Source organism: Setaria italica, chromosome I (assembly GCF_000263155.2).
Source record: "Setaria italica strain Yugu1 chromosome I, Setaria_italica_v2.0, whole genome shotgun sequence".
Lineage (NCBI taxonomy): Eukaryota > Viridiplantae > Streptophyta > Magnoliopsida > Poales > Poaceae > Setaria > Setaria italica.
In genome coordinates this window covers 23,979,409-24,001,075 of record NC_028450.1, presented here as the reverse complement: position 1 = coordinate 24,001,075, position 21,667 = coordinate 23,979,409, and the positions used below count along the sequence as shown (strand labels likewise).

General features: G+C 42.9%; 2 protein-coding genes across 6 annotated transcripts; one reads left to right on the top strand and one right to left on the bottom strand.

Annotated features, from left to right (window-relative positions):
* Nucleotides 1-7,057: 7,057 nt before the first annotated feature.
* On the top strand, nucleotides 7,058-8,244 carry LOC101772997. The gene has a single exon (XM_004952489.3). It carries the CDS (start codon nucleotides 7,326-7,328, stop codon nucleotides 7,986-7,988), a length of 663 nt encoding a protein of 220 aa, XP_004952546.1. The 5' UTR covers nucleotides 7,058-7,325; the 3' UTR covers nucleotides 7,989-8,244.
* Nucleotides 8,245-8,906: 662 nt separating this feature from the next.
* LOC101772056 (exocyst complex component EXO70B1) lies at nucleotides 8,907-14,629 on the bottom strand. 5 transcript variants are annotated; one of them, XR_002678070.1, is made up of 3 exons: nucleotides 12,289-14,629; nucleotides 10,211-10,889; nucleotides 9,700-10,108 (listed from the first exon to the last, which is right to left on the bottom strand). XR_002678070.1 is itself a non-coding variant. In XM_004952488.3 (2 exons), the coding sequence occupies exon 1, from the start codon at nucleotides 14,409-14,411 to the stop codon at nucleotides 12,315-12,317; it is 2,097 nt and encodes a 698-aa protein (XP_004952545.1). In that variant the 5' UTR covers nucleotides 14,412-14,629; the 3' UTR covers nucleotides 8,907-9,115; nucleotides 12,289-12,314. The 5 variants fall into 5 exon arrangements, 4 of the variants coding, with proteins under 4 accessions (XP_004952545.1, XP_004952544.1, XP_004952543.1 ...); XM_004952488.3 differs by lacking the exons at nucleotides 9,700-10,108; nucleotides 10,211-10,889 and adding an exon at nucleotides 8,907-9,115; XM_004952487.3 differs by having other exon boundaries at nucleotides 9,700-10,889.
* Between the last annotated feature and the right edge of the window lie 7,038 nt (nucleotides 14,630-21,667).

Genomic DNA, 21,667 nt, shown 5'->3' with positions numbered 1-21,667 from the left:
TTGATTTTAGGCCATTCACAGTCTTGGTAATTTACAGTTAATACAAAATTGGTTCCCTCCTGATTGGCAAAGTCACTGCTTGTGGCCATGATTAGCACAGTGACAAAAAAGGTTCCTCTTTCCACCACAATGTCAATTGCATCAGGCTTGAGATTGTTGAGACATTAATTCAAGTTCAGAGATAAGACCATCGTTGCATTACAGTTTGTTTAAGCAACCAAAGCCGGTATGTATCTTTCCCAATCTGCCAGCAGCGAGAGGTGCCGATTTGATGCAGTTAAACCCTGAAACTGAACCGCTTTGGATTGCTCACCAAAGAACAAACACATTCACGTTGAAAACCAAAATTTGCAACAGACCAGCAAACGAATCACAACTCACGTTAGAATGAGACGCTTACCTTTTTGTTGGGCATGGTGGTGGACAGGCCAAAGTATGCTCGCTGATCGATGGTGAGGAGGAAGGTTGAGCGGTGGGAAGAATCAAATGATAGGTCTCTGAATGGAGTGCGTCCCCCATTCGTTTACGTCCCATCCACTATGTAGTCTAACAATCATGCATCAACCAACAATAAAATTAGCAACATTAGTATAATACAGTGAGCTTCCTAGTAAAAGCTCTCAGCTGACAGCTAATAATTGAAGAGACCGGACGTGCAATATACCAGGCAATTTGTTTGGTCATTCATTGATCACCCAGGATTATACACAATGAACTTCCTAGTAGAAAATCTTAGCTGACAACTGCTAATTGAATAGAATGAATGTGCAATGTAACATGCAAATTGTTTGGTCATTCATTGATCACTGCTAATTGAATTTGGTCATTCATTTACCACAAGATTATTCTATGCTATTCTGCATACAACCTCACTTCGAGGTTAAATACTATCCATGTTCTTGACCCAACTTTAAACCAAGAACCTCTTACTTGTGCCATAATTGCAATGTGAAATCCTCTGCAAAAATAAGCTTTGTGATGCAACACATCATTTGGTTTCAACTGAAACATTTTAGAATGTGAACCCTCCAATTTTTCTCTAGGTTAAGTCAAAACCAGAGGCTCTGGTTTTGCAAACCGGAGGTTCTAGTTTCTGGAGGGTTTAACCCTATTGGGCCCACATACCCCTTCTCTCTCCCATTCACTTCTATCCACCCAGCCCGGTGTGCTACTGTTTGAGAGAGGTGATTCCATGACGATTTGAGGATTCAACCGTGGGATTCCAAGATTGGTGGTTGATTCTTGAGATTTAATAGCGGAGGATCTGATTCCCACTCCAATTTCACCCTCAGAGATTTAAAAAATATGTCCCAATGTACTTCAAATCAAGTTCATCCCCGATCTCTTTATCTAGGGGCTATCTCCAGGATTCCGCAAACATCTACATTTATACCCTAGATGCTATTCCTTGCACTGGATTAAAATTTCCATGGTCAAAATCGATGAACACATGAACTAGGGTTTCATTGTAGAAACCAGAGGCTCTAGTTTTGCAAACCTGGAGGTTTTGTGCAGAGACAACTTTGTTCATGTGTTTCTCTCTAGATCATGTATATGAGTCAAAAAAACAGCATTACTCATCTGCTCATTAACATGTTCATCAAGATATAGTGTAGTTGGGCGAGTTTTGTCATTGTATTGCAAAAGAGTGTTTTGTCACTGAATTACTCATCTGCTCATTAACATCTACTCAGAGAGGTTGCAAAAGTCCACCTGCCGAATTTCTAGTTGAATATATCCACATATCATCTCTGGAGTCTTCCTTATACCTGTTATATATGTGTGTGTCATAAATCCTTCAGGCAACAAGGAGGGCTTTGTTTTTCAGAGAATAGGTAGAAGAAGGTTGAATCCAGAGGGTGAGCCACAACAGCAACTAAGGAGATCTCAGAGATCCACTATCACAAGGGAACTCCCCAGAAGCACTATACACTTTACTAAACCCGAGGGTGATGAGGATGAGGTGGAGGACAAGACATTGTGGAACCACCTCGTGCTAGCTTAAAGAGGATAGCCATAAGGATAGCCAAGGCACAGGCAGTGGTGGTGGTGGACATGGAGATGGAGAAAATGAGAAGCAATTCATTTATACTTCTTATGGTGCTCCAAGGGGACAAACTATTCATGTTCCAAATGTAAGAATGAGACCTCCCATGGCTCCTCTTCTCAGAAGAAGGTCAACTACAAGGCCGGTGGCATGACCGACCGTGTGAGAAAAGAGAGGACAAGGAATCCAAAAATGGTCGGTAGAGGCCAAGTGGATTATATATTCTACACGGAATTTCATCAAAATTTCTATGAGAATGCCATATTTGCCAAAGATATTCCTATTGCTAGATCTCAATTCATTGATTGGAATTATATGGAGGGATTAAATGATCTAGCTGTAAAGGAAGTCATAGAAGCTTGCAAAGCCAAAAATATTTATCGCATCATGGGATTTGAGCATAGTTGGAACCAAGAAATCATTGCTCAATTTTATGCCACTTGCTACTTTGATGTGAAGGAAAACGTGAGGAATGTTCATTGGATGACCGAGGGCAATTGGTATGGAATCACCATTGATGGCTTTGCTAGATTCCTTAGCTTTAGTAGTGATGATCTTAACTTGATAAGAATTCACCTAAAAGGTTCAATTTCAAAGGGTGAGATGGCGGCCATGTATCAAAGACTTGAGCCGGTTCACTATGGTCACACACATGATATGCTTCCATTTTATGGTTACTTGAACTGGCTCTTTAGAAAGACGCTTGCACCAAGGGAGGGTGATGCTACGAGGGTGACTTTCTTTTGTGTGATTGACTATATTTGGGAGGAGATGAAGGAAATTGCTAACTCTCCACAAAAGTGTTGTGGATATGCTCCTTACCTCATGCATGTGATTGAGCTAGTGACCGAGCTTTGATTTGACTATGATTTTGTTAACAAGCCCTATCATTTGAAGAATGACATTCAAGACCCAACTCTAGTACAAGGTTTTAACCATCCCCAAGGTGTTCCGCGTCAATCTAGTGCTCCCAAGGGTCCCTTTAGTGCTGTTGCACCTCCTATGGAAGCACACACTACAACTAGGTATAAGCCTCGATCTCCAATCCGGAAAATGTTCAATTTCTTTGTGGGCATGTGCAACACTATTAATGTGACAGTACACAAGGAGAGGCAAAGGAGAAAGAAAAAATACTTTGAGGCTCAAGAAATTACAAGCAAAGCTCACCCCAAATGATCCACCTTCTTCCATTGGCTCTGAAGGGCAAGAGAGTGAGCCCGAGACATTTCAACAACAATGGGATAGCGCTCAAACAGCAAATTATTGGGATCAAGCATTTGAAGCTAGCACTTATTATGATCCCACCTATGGAGGCATACAAAGTGGTCGTGGGTCTTTTGCTGGTGATCCTTTTCTTGGCACAAGCACACCTCTCCCTCCACTGATGATCCTAACATCCTAGGGACAGCGGCTGAACAGCTCTCATCTATGGCCTTTGGAGCGCCTCCCTATCCTAATCCTCCCATTGGTGGCATGAGAGATGATATTGGTGATGGATGCCTCATATTGAACATACTGAGAACTAGAAGATACTAGAGAAGCCCCTAGGACCCTTCTTGGTGATGGATGATAAAGGGGGAGAGAAGACATTGATTCAAGCTTCTTAGTGCTCTGCCTCTGACAAAACGGGAGGTACCAGTTTTCCAAAACCGGTGGCTCCGATTTGGGTTACATACAGCAGTCCCTTGTAATAAATTTGAAATTAGCTCTTGTGGACTTAAGAATTTTATGCAATGTGTGCTACTTTTTGTGTTGAACTCATTTATGCTTGGTAAGACTATTGCATGGTAGTGTGATTTCATTTGGGTGATGTTTGCTTTGGTCAGTGTTGTTAGGATAAAATCAGAGGCTCCGATTTTGGCTTTGGCAGACAGCACCACTTTCTCACGTTTTATTTGTCTGATTGATTATTTGCAGCATGTAGCAACTGTCTATTTTAAAGTAAGAATGATATGCACTCCAAGTAGAACTGGCAAGTATGTATATCTTTGCTATTTGCCAAATGTACGACATTACTGATGCAGGCTTGATACAGTTAAGAAAAACATGCAGTGATGATATGCAAGCCTAGGACATGGGCCAGCACCAGATTTCACAGTCAGGTCTCAGTGATTGTCTCACTTAAGTTATGACCATCTGCTACTACTAGGGGCTAGCACGGTGTGCTATTTATATAAAAAGAAAACTATGATTCTTGTTTCAGTTAGATTCAGACATATACAGAACTTAGTTCTTGTGACAGGGTAAAGTATACTAGCACATGGTGTACATTACTGCAATATTCTAATCTCTGAAACATCATAGCTCAAGGTCTAATTGATAAATTACATTTGGTTAAGTTCAGAACTTGATGCATGAATGCAAGACTATGAATTGGGTTACTTGTTTTACTGCATATTGTATCTATGTCTACAACAGCTCCTAGCCACTGGTAAATTTGGTAGAAAACCAAAGAGCTAACAAATTTATCCTTGTCACACTAGCAGGTAAAACTTAAAATGTTACTGCATATATGTGTGCATATGCATCATGCTAGAATACTGAACCCTGAAGGAGACATGACCCATGGCAGATAGCACATTCAGTCATGAGAAAATGCATAAACATGATGTGCTAATGATATGCCGACGGGTGTAGTCTTATTCTAGTGACCTTGCTCTGTTTCCCAAACTTATGGGTTCAGCTCTCCGGAAATTGTGACATCACGAACTACTTTAACCACTGCTAAAGCCACTACTATTATTTCTATTGCTAACATGCAGTTATGTAAAATTGTAACTAGGGGCATCAAATTGTAAAATTGCTAACCTTAGATATATACTATCTAGATACATAGTAAAATTACGTACTTAGAGAAATCAAAATAAGTAGTAATTTGGGACGAACAAAATACATAATAAGTTGGGAGTACGGCTTTTCTCTTGCTCTATGCGATCAAACATTACGCCATGCTAGACTGAATGCTGCTGTCAACATTAGCAGGCAAGGCAACGAAATCGACCGCGAATCCAACAGCAATCGATGGACGTGCGCGTGATTGATTTGGGTTTTCTGGTGGTGTGCCGTGTGCGCGTCCATGTGCGAGTGACAAGACGCTAAAAGGCACAAAAGGGGACGCAAAAAAGGAGCTTGCTAAGTCTGGGCTTGATCGGGTTCATTTCAGAGCTAGGGATTAGGTTAATAATAATTGGGTGAATGATTAAATTAAGAGATGCTTTAATTTCTGACGGGATCGTCAGAGGCAGACAGTATCGTGCATGAACCTCGGTGTACAGTGTACACGCACGCACAGATTCGTGGTACCTTCCCGGCCTCCATGGATGGATATACAATGGGCCATGGAATTTGCTCAGATTAAAAGCTCCATCCCCATGTGCTCATCTCTTTTTTCTTTTTCTTTTTCTTTTTTCAAAATATACGAGAAGCCAGGCTCTGCTATTCTCAACCCTGTTGGCTGTCCTGTAAAATTCCATTTAGCCGATTTACTATCTCTGACAACATCTTGTTGGTTCTGTCTCAGTCATGAAAATTTGAAAATCCGAAATATAAAATAGCAAGCACACACTCAATACCAAAATACATAGGGTAACCACAGTTTCTGAAATAACCTATGCAGTTCAGACAAAAACTCAATTATGATATCACAGATCAGCCTTGCTCCTCGTCACCACATCATGTCTCAGAAGAAGACGATTGTTGCCAGCTGAGGCGCACCCAGGCCGGCACGGTTGGCCGGCCGTCGGAAGTCGGCAAAGCTCAGCGGCTCGTACGGCGGCCGGCCACCTAATTAAAAAACAACAGCTAATAATCATCCACGGCAGGCATGGCGATCGCCAATATAATCTAGCTGACCTACCTAGTACTACCTTTGATGGCTTTTGTTCGTAGGATCTCAAATCATATTCACAGTAAATAAGCCCATTCTCTGGCTATATATGATATTTACAGGGTCCAAAAAGATGTATTGGAGAGGAATGAAAAGAAAGGTGCAGGATTCGGCCTACATTACATTTCAGCTAAAGGCTAAACTTTGGTCCCTGAAGAACAGTTGCAGTGTACTGGCACTGTGTTTGTGCTGCTGCATGGCACCCTAGGTAGGGCATGGTCACAAGATGCAGATGCCACTCACCATTGGGGCAGGGGACAAAAGGAAGCAGGGCGCTGCTGCTGATCACTGGCTCGCCGCATACTGCAGTGGATCCGCCCAACTGAGCCTTACCGGCGAAGGCTTCGTTCCAAAAAGCGTCAACGATTAGCAGCTGAGATTCCGGTTAGGCCCTAGCTATGATGGATTAACACAACAATTGTGAGGGATTACTTGTCTATTTTAGCAATTGTATATGTACAAAATGAAGTACATTTGTTAATTCAAACGTATGCATATTTAGCCAGTTAGTCTTTGGAAGATCTAGTATACATAGCAGAGTGGGGTAGGATTTGGTTCCGTTCATAGATGGCATAATGCACCCCAAAACTTACTTAACTTGGGCCATTGGTGTAAGCAAAAATATAAATACATGTACTAGAAATTAGTAATGTGAAAACAGTACCTCATGGGATTAGTTATGGAAAGCATTTAGTTTCAGAATTTAAACCTTGAAACCATATTCAGTTCCTAATATAAAAGCAAATTGGCCAGTCTGCCCCTGCATCCACTTGAGTCTTAGATGTGTCACTTGGTTGGAGAAAATGAGAGATCGGTCTTTGAAGTGGCAAAACTCAATCTAGCAGAACTGCAAGTTGCAGGCTTGCAGCTCCACGAGCACGAGATATTTCACCAAACCCTCGAAAAGGAACCAGCAAATCGTTAGCTAGCTAGGGTCCATTGGAGTCCCATAATTGGGACCAAATGACACAAACTAAACATCATCCCTCGGCCCTTTTTTATGGATGATGATGCGTACAACACTGGTGTCTTTGTTACTTTACCATCTTTTATTTGTTACCGCTTTTGCTTTAAGCAGTAGCCCTAGATCGATTGGTCATAATTCCTGGCGACCATGCAAGTGTGGATCCATGTGACCCTGAAGCTTCTCGGAAGAAGAAGATGGCGAAGATCTCGTGCCGTCGACCGCCACCCCTATATATACCCATGAAACCCTCCTGACCGAACTCCATGCCAAAACACACAGGTCCTTGCACGCATCCACAGTTCATTGCACACTACTAGGAAGAAATCAACAGCGGCACCAGTAGTTCTTGACATATTTTTGCAAAGCTAGCATTGTGTCGGTGAACTAAGGTAGCTGCAATTTCTTGGTCGTTTGGAGGAGCGAAGATGAAGAAGGCGACGAGGTACTTGAAGCAGCTCTTCACCGCCATCGTGGCGGCGGTGAAGTCGACGGCGGTCGGCACCAGGGCGAGCTCCCTGCGGACGCGCCTCATCGTGCTCGGCATCATGCGCAACAAGAAGCTCCTGCTGAGCGCCATCCAGAGCAAGATCCACGCCATCATGGGCGGCGGCTCTAGTGGCAGTGGCCAGGGCGGAGGGTACGGCAATGCGGTGGCCGGTCACGGCGGCGGCGAGGGCACGGAGGGCGCACGACGTGGAGGCGCCGCCGGCGAGCACCTCTTCCTAGCCGGCGGCGGCAGGAAGGCCGCGGTGCTGGAGAGCCTGCCGAGCTTCGTGGTGGAGCAGGAGAGCAGGGCCGTCGTGCTCAGCAGCCTGCCCAGCTTCGCGCTGGAGCGGGACGGCGGCGGCGCCGGCCTCGCCCGCTCGCCGCTGGCCGGCGGCGGGGAGGAGGTGGAATACAGCGAGGCCAACGGCGAGAAGCAGCTGGCGATCGCCGCCGCCCCGGGGTCGGCTGAGGGGGAGTTCCGGCTGGAGGACGAGATCGACCGCGTGGCGGACGTGTTCATCCGGCGGTTCCACGACCAGATGAAGCTGCAGAAGCTCGAGTCCTTCAAGAGGTTCTGCGAGATGCTCGAGAGGGGCGCCTGAACATCCCTTGATATCCATGCATGGCCCCTGCTACTGAATACTCCTACTGATCAGCTACTAATCAACTGGGGAAATGGTAACGGTTGATCCAACCTAATTAACTAAGAGTTTGGGGGTGTACCTATTACTACGTAGAATAAGTGACAAGAAATCGATCGTTTCTTGGAGTGAAATTGGAGGGTGTTTGGGCTGGAGAGAAATGTACTCATGTTCTTGTGTTTTTTAATGGAGATTTGAGCTTTCTCCTTTGGAATTAGAGCAGAATTCAAATGAAAATCCAGCGCTCCGACCGAATTTGTTGTTGAAAGTAGTATAAATGTGTGGCTTGTTGAGCCATCTCCCATTTGCAGAGACCGAAGCCCGAATTATGACGAGATGGATTTTCAGAAGGCGGATCATGTTTGTAATGAAGCATGAAGTACGGCCATGTATATACTTGATGTGCCAGCAAGTTTTTTCTTTTGTGAAAGAAACAAAGTGGCAGAGCAGTCGTACACATCTGAAAAATGGACTCCATCCATCCTAAGTTATTTTAGTTTTTCTAGCTAAACATGGATCTATCTAAGTATATAACAAAATTTATGAATCAAAAAATCTAAAATAACCTGTAATTTGAGACGTTTGAGACGGAGAGGGTGCACGCTATTTGAGGAGGCTCGCAAAAAGTGTTAAAATATCAGGCCACTCAATCTCTCAAAGACGTTGCCATGCTATCTGAACAGTGCAGCATTTCACATCTGTTTGCCTTGATAACAGGTCTTTTGCAAGCACGCAAATCAAGAGGCCCACATTTAAAAAGTATGACGTGCATTGTCCACTTAGGGTTTTTATTCCACAGTGGGGGCCCTCTGGCCCAGTCCAACAATGCTACTATTTTGTCAAAAGTTATCAGAATCTTATATTTTGCATTAGCCCATCAACTTGAGTTAACCTTTTTATAGCATCACTAAAAAGTAATGATCTCGAAGGAAAGTAAAAAAAGCGCCTCAACTGATACAGAAATAGCAGCAAAAACAAATTAGAAATTTCCTAGTCTGAAATCACTGCAAGGCACCTATAGACAATACCAGCGCAAGTTCACTCACTGCAATAAGCTGCACAACAAAATCCGATGTTCCCCCGATTCTCTACATGTTGACATTAAACAACGAACCATAATTTCAGACAAGAAGGGACTTGAGAAATAAACAGACAACAGTACAGTGCATAAAAATATAGCAGTACGATTAACAAAATCAATAATAAGTTGAACTGAAAGTAGAAATTGAGAATAGAGACTAGAATCCATTCAGCAGACTGGCAAAGTTCTGTTTCTGTTTATTAAACAAGTCGTGTTGTAAATTTGGAGATTTCTTTATAATCTACAATATAATGCCACCATCGTTCAGCAGCATCACAAAATACTTAATTATAATCTGCATTAAACAATCAACAGCATTTTGCCACAAATGTGTTGACAAATGAAAACAGAGTTCTAAAAAAATTAGAAATATAATAACAGTAGAAATTGACCAATATGGAAACAGGGGAAATCAATTACTTCTATAAGAAAAAGGCAGAAATTAACAGTGCATTTTTCTTTTGACAGAATTAATCAATGCATCACTGAAAGAACCATTTGCTAAATAAAGCTAAAAAAGAACACCCAGCACTATTAACAATACAAAGATAAATCACTATATTCCAGGCCGAGCTTTGACGCATCACAAAATGAATACCATCCTACCTGTACTAGAAAAGGTAGAACTATCCATCAATAACATATATATGAAGTGTTCAGCCCCTTTCGAATGAGGATGACGGACTTGGTTTTAGAATGTACAAGTTTGGCAGTATAACTAAGGCATGCTTATAACTTACTTACATGTGGAAGGCCTGGAAAAATTTGGTAACCAGTCAATGGCAAATGGGAAAGAAAACCTATAGGAGGCCAACATGAGATTGTGTTTTTTCGTTGGCCTAGTATGATATCAAAAGGCTGATGCCAAGTATCCTCCTCCTTGGGATGTATATGAGAGCACATCAAGTTTACATTAGTACAATGGCATGGTGATACATACACTCAAGCTGAACAGCTGATCTATCTGATATTTGGGAAATCAACATGCTGATAAGTTAACCTGTACACATTAGAACCCCAATAGCCATGAGCATTCTTCGATTGTATGGCAGACTGACAGTAATATGCTCTAGCTCTAGTTTTAAATTGTGCCTTTGTGTACCTGAATGTTTGGATGATAGATAACTTATGTAAGTGTGCAATCTGCCCCATCCAGTATTTGTTATTCCAGTTCCAGTACCAGGTCCTAGTAAGCTTCTTTGGACAGAAAAGTCCACAGTTCATTTATTTTCTTTTATACTGTCCTGCAAATCCTCCCAATTCATAAACTCCAAAAAGAAAAGAAAAAAAAAAACTTCCCAATTCCTGTTTATATATTTTTCTTTCTATATTTATGATCCCAAAGTTTCAGTTCAGGTTTACTTTGCTAACCATTTTATAGATTTGAGAAAGTTAGGAACTACAGGGAATTCTGGACATCCATGCTTTTCCAATTTAAGTCAAGTATCAGATCTGAAATATAGAGGATATCTCTCTAATTAAAAGAAATGATTTCCCTCTCTTCAGGTATCAACATCTAATGAGATTGTTCCATATTTTTTATGTTGAAAGTATTTACACATGGTTTAATTATCAAACTTGGACAGTGATGGCAAAGACAGAGAGACTTTTGTCAAACAGGTGTGGAGAATGTGCTTATACCAGCAAATATGCTATGCATAAGTGTCTATTGTCTAACGATGTATATTAAACCTCATCAATCTTACTAAGAGATGAAGTGCATAACTATTATCAAGATATTTGTAGGGCACTCTTTCCACTAATGATGCTGCTTGATGCCCCTGCATCCAAATTCAAGCACGGCCAAAGTTAACAATTACCACAGGTGGGAACAAAATTTGGTCAAATTGGAGACAATACAAAATCCTACTTCTTTCAAGTTTCAAACACCATACTACCACATCAGAATTTCCAATTCATATGCGAGGACCATATTGTAAATTGTAAGGCTGGCCACTACAACAGCCATGTTTGGGTAGAGGCAGCAAAATTTGGGGAGTTCTATCAAGTAAAAGAACTTTTGAATTAAAAGCCATAATTTCATCCTAGAATTTAGCCCCCTGCGGCAAGCACATGCAGATTCAGTCATTCAGGTACTAAGCAATGAAACATTGACTTAGAATTGAGTTTAAAGCATTAATCAGTTCAGTCCAAAGTTCCAGCTGCAGGAAAACAGGCAACCTAATCATACTTAAAACACTCTGAGGAAAACAATCATGCTTAAAACACTCCTTCGAGCGTGCAGCGTACTATAACTACAGTCTGAACTCGACAATGGTGGGATCATGTCGACCCATGGGATCACTTGTCTCACTTTAAACAGTCAAGGCACCCAAAAACATTACAATTATGGTTTCCATGAATTTGAGCCAACCAGGTTTCAAACGCACGAACCTCAGGGTTTTTTTATGCCAACTTGACTCCCATGCATAACTAATTTCCTAAAATCTTAATATTTCAGGAAGAGAGATGCACACATACTTCAGCACACTGCTTGCAGAATGCACCACATAAATAAAAATTTTAGAATGGCAACCTATTATATATAAAAAATGAGGCTGAATAAGACAGCAGTGTATTGAAATTAAAACATTGAAAAAGTAAGAAGTGATAAAAGAGCAATATTTACCATCAATGACTAAATGGAAGGCTTCCTTACTCAAAAGGTGTTCACAAGTCACAAAGTCCGAAATAACGAAGGCAGAGCTACCTCTAGAGTGTTGAGAAGAGCAAACTGGTAGGCTTTCTTTTTCTAACTTTGCAAGTACAAAATGGATAATCCAAAACATGAAGGTGCAAAATCTAAACTTTTTCTATTTAGCACCACAAGTTTCTCCATCATCATCAATAGAATATGACTGCACAACTCCTGGCAAATATGGCAAGTTGGCAACCCCAATTAATCAACCGAGAAAGTCTCTTGGACAGTCAATAATCTACCTAGTGGCAAATGGTCCTTCACAGCCAATGTGAGATAGTCAGCACATATCACAATTAACAATAGGACAATAAATGTACAGCATTCCTTAGTACACACTATGCAGCAGTAAGCACACCAAAAGGTCCACATATGTTGTATTACAGTATTGTAATGACTCTACTATGGGAACAAGCATCCAATCAACAGATATGATGTGCACAAAAATGCATGAACATATGACCTTTCTAACAAGATCATACCTGAAACATGATCCTGACACCATGAACTATGTTCTTCTCCTAGAGTGGTTGGCAGACACTGATGACCCCTCAAATAAAGCAGATAGCTGGCTCTCCAAATCTTCCGGTGTGTATTTTATATATTTTCCTGGATTTCTTCCCCCATCCACTTGATTACCATATCTGCCCAGAAAAGCACGATATGCTGGAATTACATTTTCAGATATTGATATTTTCAGTTCTTCCCGGAGCTGAGGATCTGGAACTTTCCAGAGTGTCTGGTTCCTGTAAATTTCCTCAAAGGCCATGTTGAAGTTCTTGAACCGTTCCTTGATGGACATCCTAGAACTTGAATGCCCACTGCCACTGCCACTCCCACTCCCACTCCCACTCCCGCTTCCGCTCCCACTCCCACTCCCATGTCCATCTTCCTTGAAATAAGACAAAGCCTTGGTCCAAGATATCCTTAGATAGCTCTTTGAGTACTGCCGAATCTTACCACTCCGCCTTTTTATCCAGTGATCACCTAAAATCTTTCCTAGCTCGGAATCCTTTACCTTCTGAACAATATAGAGCAAATTGTTCATGGCAAATATGCACTCCAGGGCAGCATCTTCATAGAGCCTAGATTTTTCCTCCAAATTGGCTTCCAAATAAGATATTAGCTTCAGGAGACGCCTTCCAAGAGGGGTCATGCTCTGCAAGTGTTCCTGATCCTGATCATCAGAATTTCTGAAAGCATCTTGATCACAATTGTCATCAGCCAATAGGACATCAAGCGTCTCACTGTAAACAACCAGCAACCTCAAATAGTTCATGACATAGCGTGTCATCGGGTGGATCTCACCAGCCGTCATCGCCCTCCGTGATGTCTCCTGCTGCAACATCTTCCCAAACTCAAACAGATTACCCCTCACAGCATCCCCAAGCCTATCAAGAATGGCCTGCACGTCACTGATCACACCATCCCCAGAACTCCCTATGCACAAGTCCCTCATTTCAGGGATCACCTCTGAAAGCGCCTCATACATGTCAAGGATCCGGGGGACCTTCTCCGGTGAGCGGGGGCAGACCGCCACGGCATCCCCAAAGCTGAGAATCTGCATAATGCATCCCTTGGTGGACTCAAGGAAGCACTCCTCCATAAGGTCATCGGACGCGGTGAGCACCTGGTCACAGAGGCGGCGCTCACCAGCAAGCAGGACACGCACGACCGTCTTGACCCCGTGCACCCACTTCTTCATCTTGTCGTTGAGCAGCTTCCACTCGATGCGCTGTACCTCGTCGATGCTGAGGCGCTCGACGCCGAGCACGGAGAGGTACTCGTCGAGCACGTCGCGCCGGACGCCGCAGTAGGCGTCGGCGAGCTCGCGGGAGTAGCCCGCGCGCGCCATCCGGTCGGCGATGGCGCGCAGCTCGTCGACGGCCTCGGGGCGCACGGGGTCGAAGACCTGGTCCTCGAAGGGGTTGGATCCCAGCACGGCGCCGCGCGCGGTCTCCGGCCCGGCGGGGGTGCCGTCGAGGCTGTGCGGCGTGGCGGCGTCGAACTCGGAGGAGGCGTCGAGGTCGTCCATGGACTCGAGCGAGAGGCGGCGGAGCGAGAAGAAGAGCCCCGTGGGGTCGATCGGGACGGCGTGGCGGACCATGAGGTGGCGGAGCTCCTCCTCGAGCCGCGCCATGGCGAGCTGCACGGCGACGCCCGCGCGCGCGCCGCCGGGCCCGCCGCGGGCGAGGTGGTCGACGGCGACGTCGACCGCGGCGAGGTACTGCGCGACGTCGTCCTCGGGGGCCTCGAAGACGAGCGCCTCCGGGGTGGCGTCCCAGAGCTGGATGAGCTGGTCGGCGGCGTCGAAGGCGGCGGCGGCGGAGATCTCGGAGGCGGAGGAGCCCGAGGCGGAGGCGGAGCCGGAGGCGGGGCCGGAGGAGGGGTCCGGGGAGGGGAAGAGGTGGTCGTTGGTGATGGAGGAGAGGCGGTTGTCGAAGCCGGAGAGGATGCGGATCATGTCGTCGGCGGCGTTCTTGGAGGTGGCGAGGGACTTGACGATGTGCTGCGCGGCGGCAAGGACCTTGTCGCCGCCACCGCCGGCGCCGGCGCCGGCGGAGGGAGACTCCGGCTGGGGCGGCGGGGGCGCCGCTGACGACATCGCCGCCGGCCGCCTCGGGCGTGGAGCGAGTGGGGGATTTTTTTGTGCTGAGCTGAGCGGAGCGAAGCGGAGCGGAGGTGGCTTGGGTGTTACGCCGCCGCTGGCTTTGTTTGACCGCTGTGTTGGGTCGCTGCGGAGTCTGGCGGGGAGTGTGGGCGCGGTCGGCGCGGCGTCACGGGGAGGTCAAGCCGAGCCCAAGCAGCTAGCAGGCCAGCAACGCCGGAGCAGGGTGTGTGTCAGTTGGATTTGCGTGACTGGATCCTCCTCGGCACTGCCATCTTCAGCTTAAAAAACTGGGAGAACATGCACCCTGCGCCGGCCTGCCACCACCACCGACCGGCCAATGCCACAATTTCCCTTTCCCACCATGCCAGCCATGGGCCATGGCAACGCTCTTTTCTTTTTCAGATTTTTTTTTTGACCGAGCTACTTAGCAAAATACACCGCCGGTTCTTGTACGATGATACTTTTGGCCGTGCAAAAATCAAGTTTTCACAGCAAATTATTTTAACGGTATTTGGTTCGTTATATTCTCACATTATAATAGTTATTATTACAAATTTAAAAAGTTCAAATGAAATGTGATGGTATCGATTTTTTGAGTACATCATGGTGACTTGTAATAAAAGCAAAAGGAAGTAGGTATATTCATATATTAGAGGCCGCCCCTTTTCTCTGTTTCAGCTTATTTTTGTAATTGTGATAACTAACAAAAGTTTATAAAAAACTAGTAAAGTTTTTAGGATTTATATACTACGTGCATAAGAAAAACTATGTATTTAGATAAGTAAAAACCGCTAATAATTTGGGATGCAGGAAGGATGACAGAATAATTGCAAAGAATGAAACAATATATGGCTTGTAGACTATGGGGCTAAGAAAATGTGTCAAGCCACCATTATTGTAGTATACACAAATCAACAACTTAAAACAGCCATAAGAGGTAATAATAGGTAATGAATGCTCTCAATACAACCTTATTAGTTAGACAAATTCAGGAATACAAGGATTGTTCCCGATTGCCAAACTTTCTCTTGTAAAAGAATGACATGCCGCATTTTGTGGGAGCAAAAATATGAGCCATTTGGTACAACCTTTGCTGGAAGTTTTCCTAAAAAAAAAGAGCCATTTGCTGATAGGAGACACTAGAAAAAGGTTTGCTATTTATGTAGAAGCTAACAACTTTGTCATATCAATATTAGAATCATCTAGTTCTAGCACATTTATAATCATTTATAGTTAGATATTTCTTGGTCATAGAGAATGACTCTTAATATCAAGTAGTGTCTCCTATTAGCATGTATAAGGGGGTGTCGTTGCTTTGTAATGATTTATGCTACTCTTTGACACTACGTTTCTGCTTTCTACTTGCTCCATTTCTCCATACGCAGCATTAATATACATTAGTGTCAACTGTAAACCTTCAATGTTCGGAATATTTAATTTTTTCCACTCTTATGATGGTACTTAATCCCTTGTTAGTGACTAGCGGCCCAGTTGAGTCACTGGCAAGGCATTTGGCTCGCCATTCACTCCATAAAGAATGGTAAAAGGATAACTATACCTCAATGTTCACGCAACAAATCCATTTCGCTTAGGTTTTACCTTGTGATGCTGCTAGTGCACCTTTTGCTGTTGTCATGTGTTGCTACTACACACAATATGGTTTTCAATTTTATTTAATTTAAAGAATATGAAAATGAGTGAAAAGAATTAAACGGTACATACTTCACATAGATCATAGTATTTATTTATACAAATAGCCTCTCACAACGGATGATTTCAGACACCTTAAAGGGGGTGTTCTTCATTCTAATTAGTTAATTTGAGCTAATTTCTTGTAATAAATCTCCACCCTCTTTGGGTAAAAAAATGTCATTGTTGAGCTGCTTGAATTAAAATATGTTGTGTATAAACTCCAATATGTGGTCGGTAGCTTCGTAAAGTATCCATTGTTGTGATGGGTTCTTATATGCATGACTTAGATATATACCCTTGCTATGTTGATGTGCTAGGCTTATATGCTCGTATGCTAGTCGTATACCCTTGCTATCGCAGTATACGGTTATATACTCTCATGTATGCCTGAGACCATGCTTCAGTACAAACTCTGTGTGCATATATACCTTGTATAGCTTAGTTGATCAATGCTACGGCATCAGTTCAATGGCCATGTTTATGGTGGCTTCAGCCATAATCACAATAGCTCGGAATAGCTCGGCATGGCTGGAGTGTTGTTAACAATGCAAGCATGGTGCTTGGATTGCTTAGCTTCATTGGATATAAGTTTGCCCCATGAGCCGCAGAGGTAGGCCGCAGGTGGTGATAGCTCTGTTGGTCCTTTGTAATCCTTCATGTTCAGAACGCTGTAGGAGTTCGTAAATTAGCAGTAACTTTGTTGGGCGGAACCAGTACAGGTACTGTTCCTATGTGTGCCTGGGTGCATAGGTCTGAGTTCTATACAATGTGTATGTATGTTATGCTTTGTATGATCTGTGCAGTATATAGGAAGTACATATGAACCTAGAGCTAACTCTTAGTCCTTCTCCCTAGCTTAGTTATCTTGAGATGATTTCTGTGTGTGTCACACTACATATCTATTATTATCTTACCGTTGCCTTGAGTATTGTCTCTATCCATCTATGGTATACTCATATGCATAGTAAACTCTTTTGACCTACCCGTCTTCCTTCGGGAAATACGATATCCTTGGGAATACTCTTAGATAAAATGCTACAACGGTGTATCCGTGCACTTGCGGATTTATTCATGATCGTTAAATATACGTGTATGTTGTGTATGCAACTACAATGCAATTTGTCACCGTGAGGTACTGAGAACTCTGTTTTCTGTTTATTTTTGTCCACGTTAGCCGGCCCACATTGCATCGATTCATTCAGGTGCCAGATGTTTGTCTTTTTTTCCTTATGTTTTGTCTCTTTTTTTTCCTTCCATGTTTATTCTACTTCTTTTTTATTATTGTTTTTATTGTATCTTTTATTATTTCTTTTCTTTCTTGTTCTTTATTTTAATTTAATTCCTTTCTTCTTTCTTCTCATTTTTAAATTTAATTTAATTTTACTTTTTCCTTTTTTGTCTTAAAACTTAATGTTCCTATTTATTTTATTGAATGGGTAGAGCCACCTCATTTTGACATTAGTACGCTCAAGTTCACCTACAAAACCATTAATCTGTCAAAGGACATGGTTTAGTGTGCTCTTGGCATTCCTTTATTTTGCATGTTCATTTTATTTTGTTCATGATGTTTAGAATTGTTCAATTAATTGAATGCTTTTGTTCTGCCTAATATAACCTTTTGTTCCCCGTGGTACCTGCAATAGTTCTAAGCGTTTAGTTTTGTTTCGTGTGATATAATCTTTTGTTCCACATGATATGTAGAGCTGCTCCATCAATTGATATAACCATAGAATATTTTTGTACATGTGTTATAAGTTTTTTGTTCCACATGTTCCAATATTTTGTTCTACGTGACATCTACAATTATCTATATGGTTGAAGTCCTCCAGGAGATGTCCTATTCTATTTTATATAATTTCTTAGTTTGCAAGACACGAACAATTTCCACCTTTTAGTTCCTGAGAATGAATAGTAACATTTTTTATTTTTTAAGACATGTCCATTTTATATTTCAGTGAAACATTTTCCCTTTGCGAAGCTTGAACAATTTTGTCATTAATATTGAACATTTATTCTAGTTTCATAAAAGATTGCTCCAGCTTGATAAAAAAATACTTTGTTTAAAAAAATATAATCAAAGTTAGTCGCATGTGGTTTTGTTCCGAAGACCTTGCTATGAGAAACATAATAATGTAATCAAAGTTCAATTTGGATATTCGTTGGAGGTTAATTTAAGATTTTATTTGCAAATAGGGTGATATCAGCAATTTTATCCTGAAGAAGAACGGATCTGTTTATTAGACCTTTGCTTGTTTAGGTTTGTTGGGCCTTCATTGACTAAACAAATTTTGGTCGTTTATGGTAGGTAGATTGCGGTAGCTGCTTACACGGGCCTACTAGACCGGCCTGAAGAAGGTAGCGTAAAAGGGCTGAAAATTGGCCCAAGAAATGAAATCCACATCCGTGGATTAGAGAGAGCTTTGGAGAGAGACTCGTTTGTACACGGGTCGCCGGGGGTCCTGTCACAAAACGAAAAAGCGCCGGCCGTGGATTTTCGCGAGTTTTAAATAGGCCGACGTCGTATTTGGTCTCGGGGGAGCACGTTGCACGGTCCCCAGGGATCCCAAAGAAAGTGGGAGACGACGGGAAAAAGCCTCCCCGATATGGCGCCGGGCGAGTGGCGTGGCCAACCCACCAAAGGAATCGCAATTATTGCTGGGATTGGAGGATGGCGACGGGTTTCCGCGTCGGTCCCCCACGCCGGCCGTGGCATCCTCCGCAACAATAATCCGGCCATCCCATCGGGGCGTGGGAATCGCTGGACGTGACGGCACCATTCTTCCATCCAAGATACTCCGTATACCAACAACCGTGGAAGCAACTAGTAGAGGGAAAAAAAAAAGTTACGGTTGGGGCTGTTCTTGAGTCACAAAAGGACTCCCAGCAAATTTAAAGATCAGGTTCAATAAAAATTGAACTATAAAATTATATGATTTTAACCTAAAAATAGATAGGGTTAAGTTGAATTGTGAAGAAAGCATGCGGACCATGATCCATTACCACCCCTAGTCACAAACCAACTGCAGACGAATCACTTCCCCCACCATGGGTCAGAATGCTGCAAGTAGCCTCTCTATTATGTTGTCCTCTGCAGTTGGATGACCCAAAGTTGCAAGCTACTACCGTAGAGGAGTCTTGTCCGATAGTCTTAGCACCGTGTTTATGAAAATAAAGTCACCACATTACGAAGTATGGCTCAGCGAGCATATCCTCTGAGGTAGCATGGACACTGCCGTGATGCACAACTTGGACCGTTCGATTGGGCATGAAGGGCTAAGATGGATACTGGTCAGTAACCCTCTTAGTACCGGACGCCTGACCGGTACCACTTGGTCGGTACTAGGAATTTAGTACCGGCCAAAATGGCCGATACTCACAACAATTTATTCATATAGTAAAATTAAAAGTTTTTAATTACTAATAGGATATGAAATGTTTCCATACTGCTGGTAATCCATAAAAAAGGACAAAACTACTATTTTGAAAATGCAAAAATATTAAGAATTATTAGCTATAATAAATTTGACAATTATGCCATCAGTATACAATGTACTTGTATAATTGCCTCTAATTTAATGTTTCCAGACTTTTTGATGAGCCAAAATAGTATCGTTAATCGAGAGAAATACCACATAATTGTTCGAATTGTACAAAATACATTACATAGTTCATCACATGACCACATAATATTAAAGTTCTAAAGCTACTCATCATTATTCAATGGAACATTGATAATCTTCTTCTTGACGAACGTCCCTTGGTCATAATTGCGATGTAAGTACGGAGCGTCTTCTTTGGATAATAAGATGTCGGGGTCAACCTGAACTAAGAATGGAGGAAAGTCATCAAACTGATCAAAATCTTCTGACTTGTCCGAAATGTCCTCAACTCCAACGATTTTTCTTTTCCCTAGCAGAACTATGTGATGTTTTGGCTCATCTTTTGACTTTTTATCGGCCTTCATCTTGGGTTTGCTTGACATGTCCTTCACATAGAAAACCTGACTCATATCCTTGGCTAGAACAAATGGTTCGTCTCTATATCCAATCTTGTTGAGATCCACTGTTGTCATCCCGGTCTTTTGTTATGCCTCCTCCAGCAACCCATTGGCAGCGAAATAGAGGGACCTTCAAAGGTCCATAATCAAGTTCCCAAATCTCCTCTATAACACCATAGTAATTGTCCTTATTTCCATTATTATCTATTGCAACTATACGAACACCACTATTTTGGTTGGTACTCTTTTGATCTTAAGCTCTCGTATAAAATGTATACCATTTATCTCGTACCTTTGGTATTGCAATATCGAGACAGATGGTCTCCTAGCTAACCATTAAAGTTGTTCATCAATCATCTTGTTATCCATGAGGTGTCGTCGGATCCATGTTACGAAAGTATCCATGTGATGCCATGTAATCCATGCCTCAGACTTCCTCGGATTTCTGGACCGTACAATATCCTTATGTTCCTCCATATATGGAGCCACCAAGGATGAATTCTGCAGCACTGTGAAGTTTGCTTTGCGGATTTTAGTCTCATGTATGTTTATATTAGCTTTCTTCCCGAGTGTGCCCTTTCCCTTCACGTGGCCCTCATGTCGTGACACGGGGACTCCTATCGGTAAAGTAAACACAAAACTCAATGACCTCCTTTGTTCCATATCCCTCGGCGATGCTTCCTTCTGGACGGGCACGATTGCGAATGTCCTTGTTTAGCATCGACATGAACTGTAACAACTCTACCTACATTAAGTACTTTTAACTATAAACCAGTGATAAATCCCTGATTTAAGCAGTGAAATGACCTTTATAAACCTAAGAAGCTCTTTTTGGAGTTTGAATTAAAGCTTGAAATTTTATATGCAAACTTAAGTTTCTGCCCAAATAAGAGTTGTAAAACTTTTTAATTCCAACAACTTTTGTTAAAGGCACTTTGACATTAGGAGTGGAAAGAAGTCAAAAATAGCAACCAAAGCCGGTTTTTCTAAAGGACTCTGAAAATCTCTTAAGTCCTGGAAATTCGAGTTTTCCTTCATCTTGCAAGCTTTCATCTCCTGTTTTCCTATCTAAACTTGAGTCAGAACCTTGATAGAAGTTTAGTACCTCAAGTGTGTTCCAACTTTGTTACTCTGACCCAGACCCAAATCAGACCCGAACCTGTTCAAAACCCCGGTCAAGGTGAGGTAAAACAGTCAACTCACCCCTGATGCCTTAAATCCTAAGTCTGGAATTCCAGATTTTTGGCTAACTTTGGCGTAAAATATCTTCGAATCCTCTCACAATCAAAACCGACACCTTAAACAAAGTTTGAAGAACGATCAGAGTTGAGCAAGTTTGTTTAAGGGAGTTTCGGGAGTTGTGTTGAAAGATTTGGAGAAGGATCACTCCAAAGCTGGTCGGGCTTGCTGCCCGAAGGGAGCCTCGACGCCCGCGCGCCCGAGCATGTTCGCTCGCGCGCCGCGTGGCCGCCGGCAGCTCGCCGGCGCCCTATCACCAGCGTGACAGCGACAGGACGAGAGCCACGGCGCCCAACCCGCGCCCGCGACAGGATGGAGCGAA

Bases quoted from the DNA above. Each gene is read 5' to 3' on its own strand.
- LOC101772056 (XM_004952488.3), bottom strand. From the start codon at position 14,411: ATGTCGTCAGCGGCGCCCCCGCCGCCCCAGCCGGAGTCTCCCTCCGCC.
- LOC101772997 (XM_004952489.3), top strand. From the start codon at position 7,326: ATGAAGAAGGCGACGAGGTACTTGAAGCAGCTCTTCACCGCCATCGTG.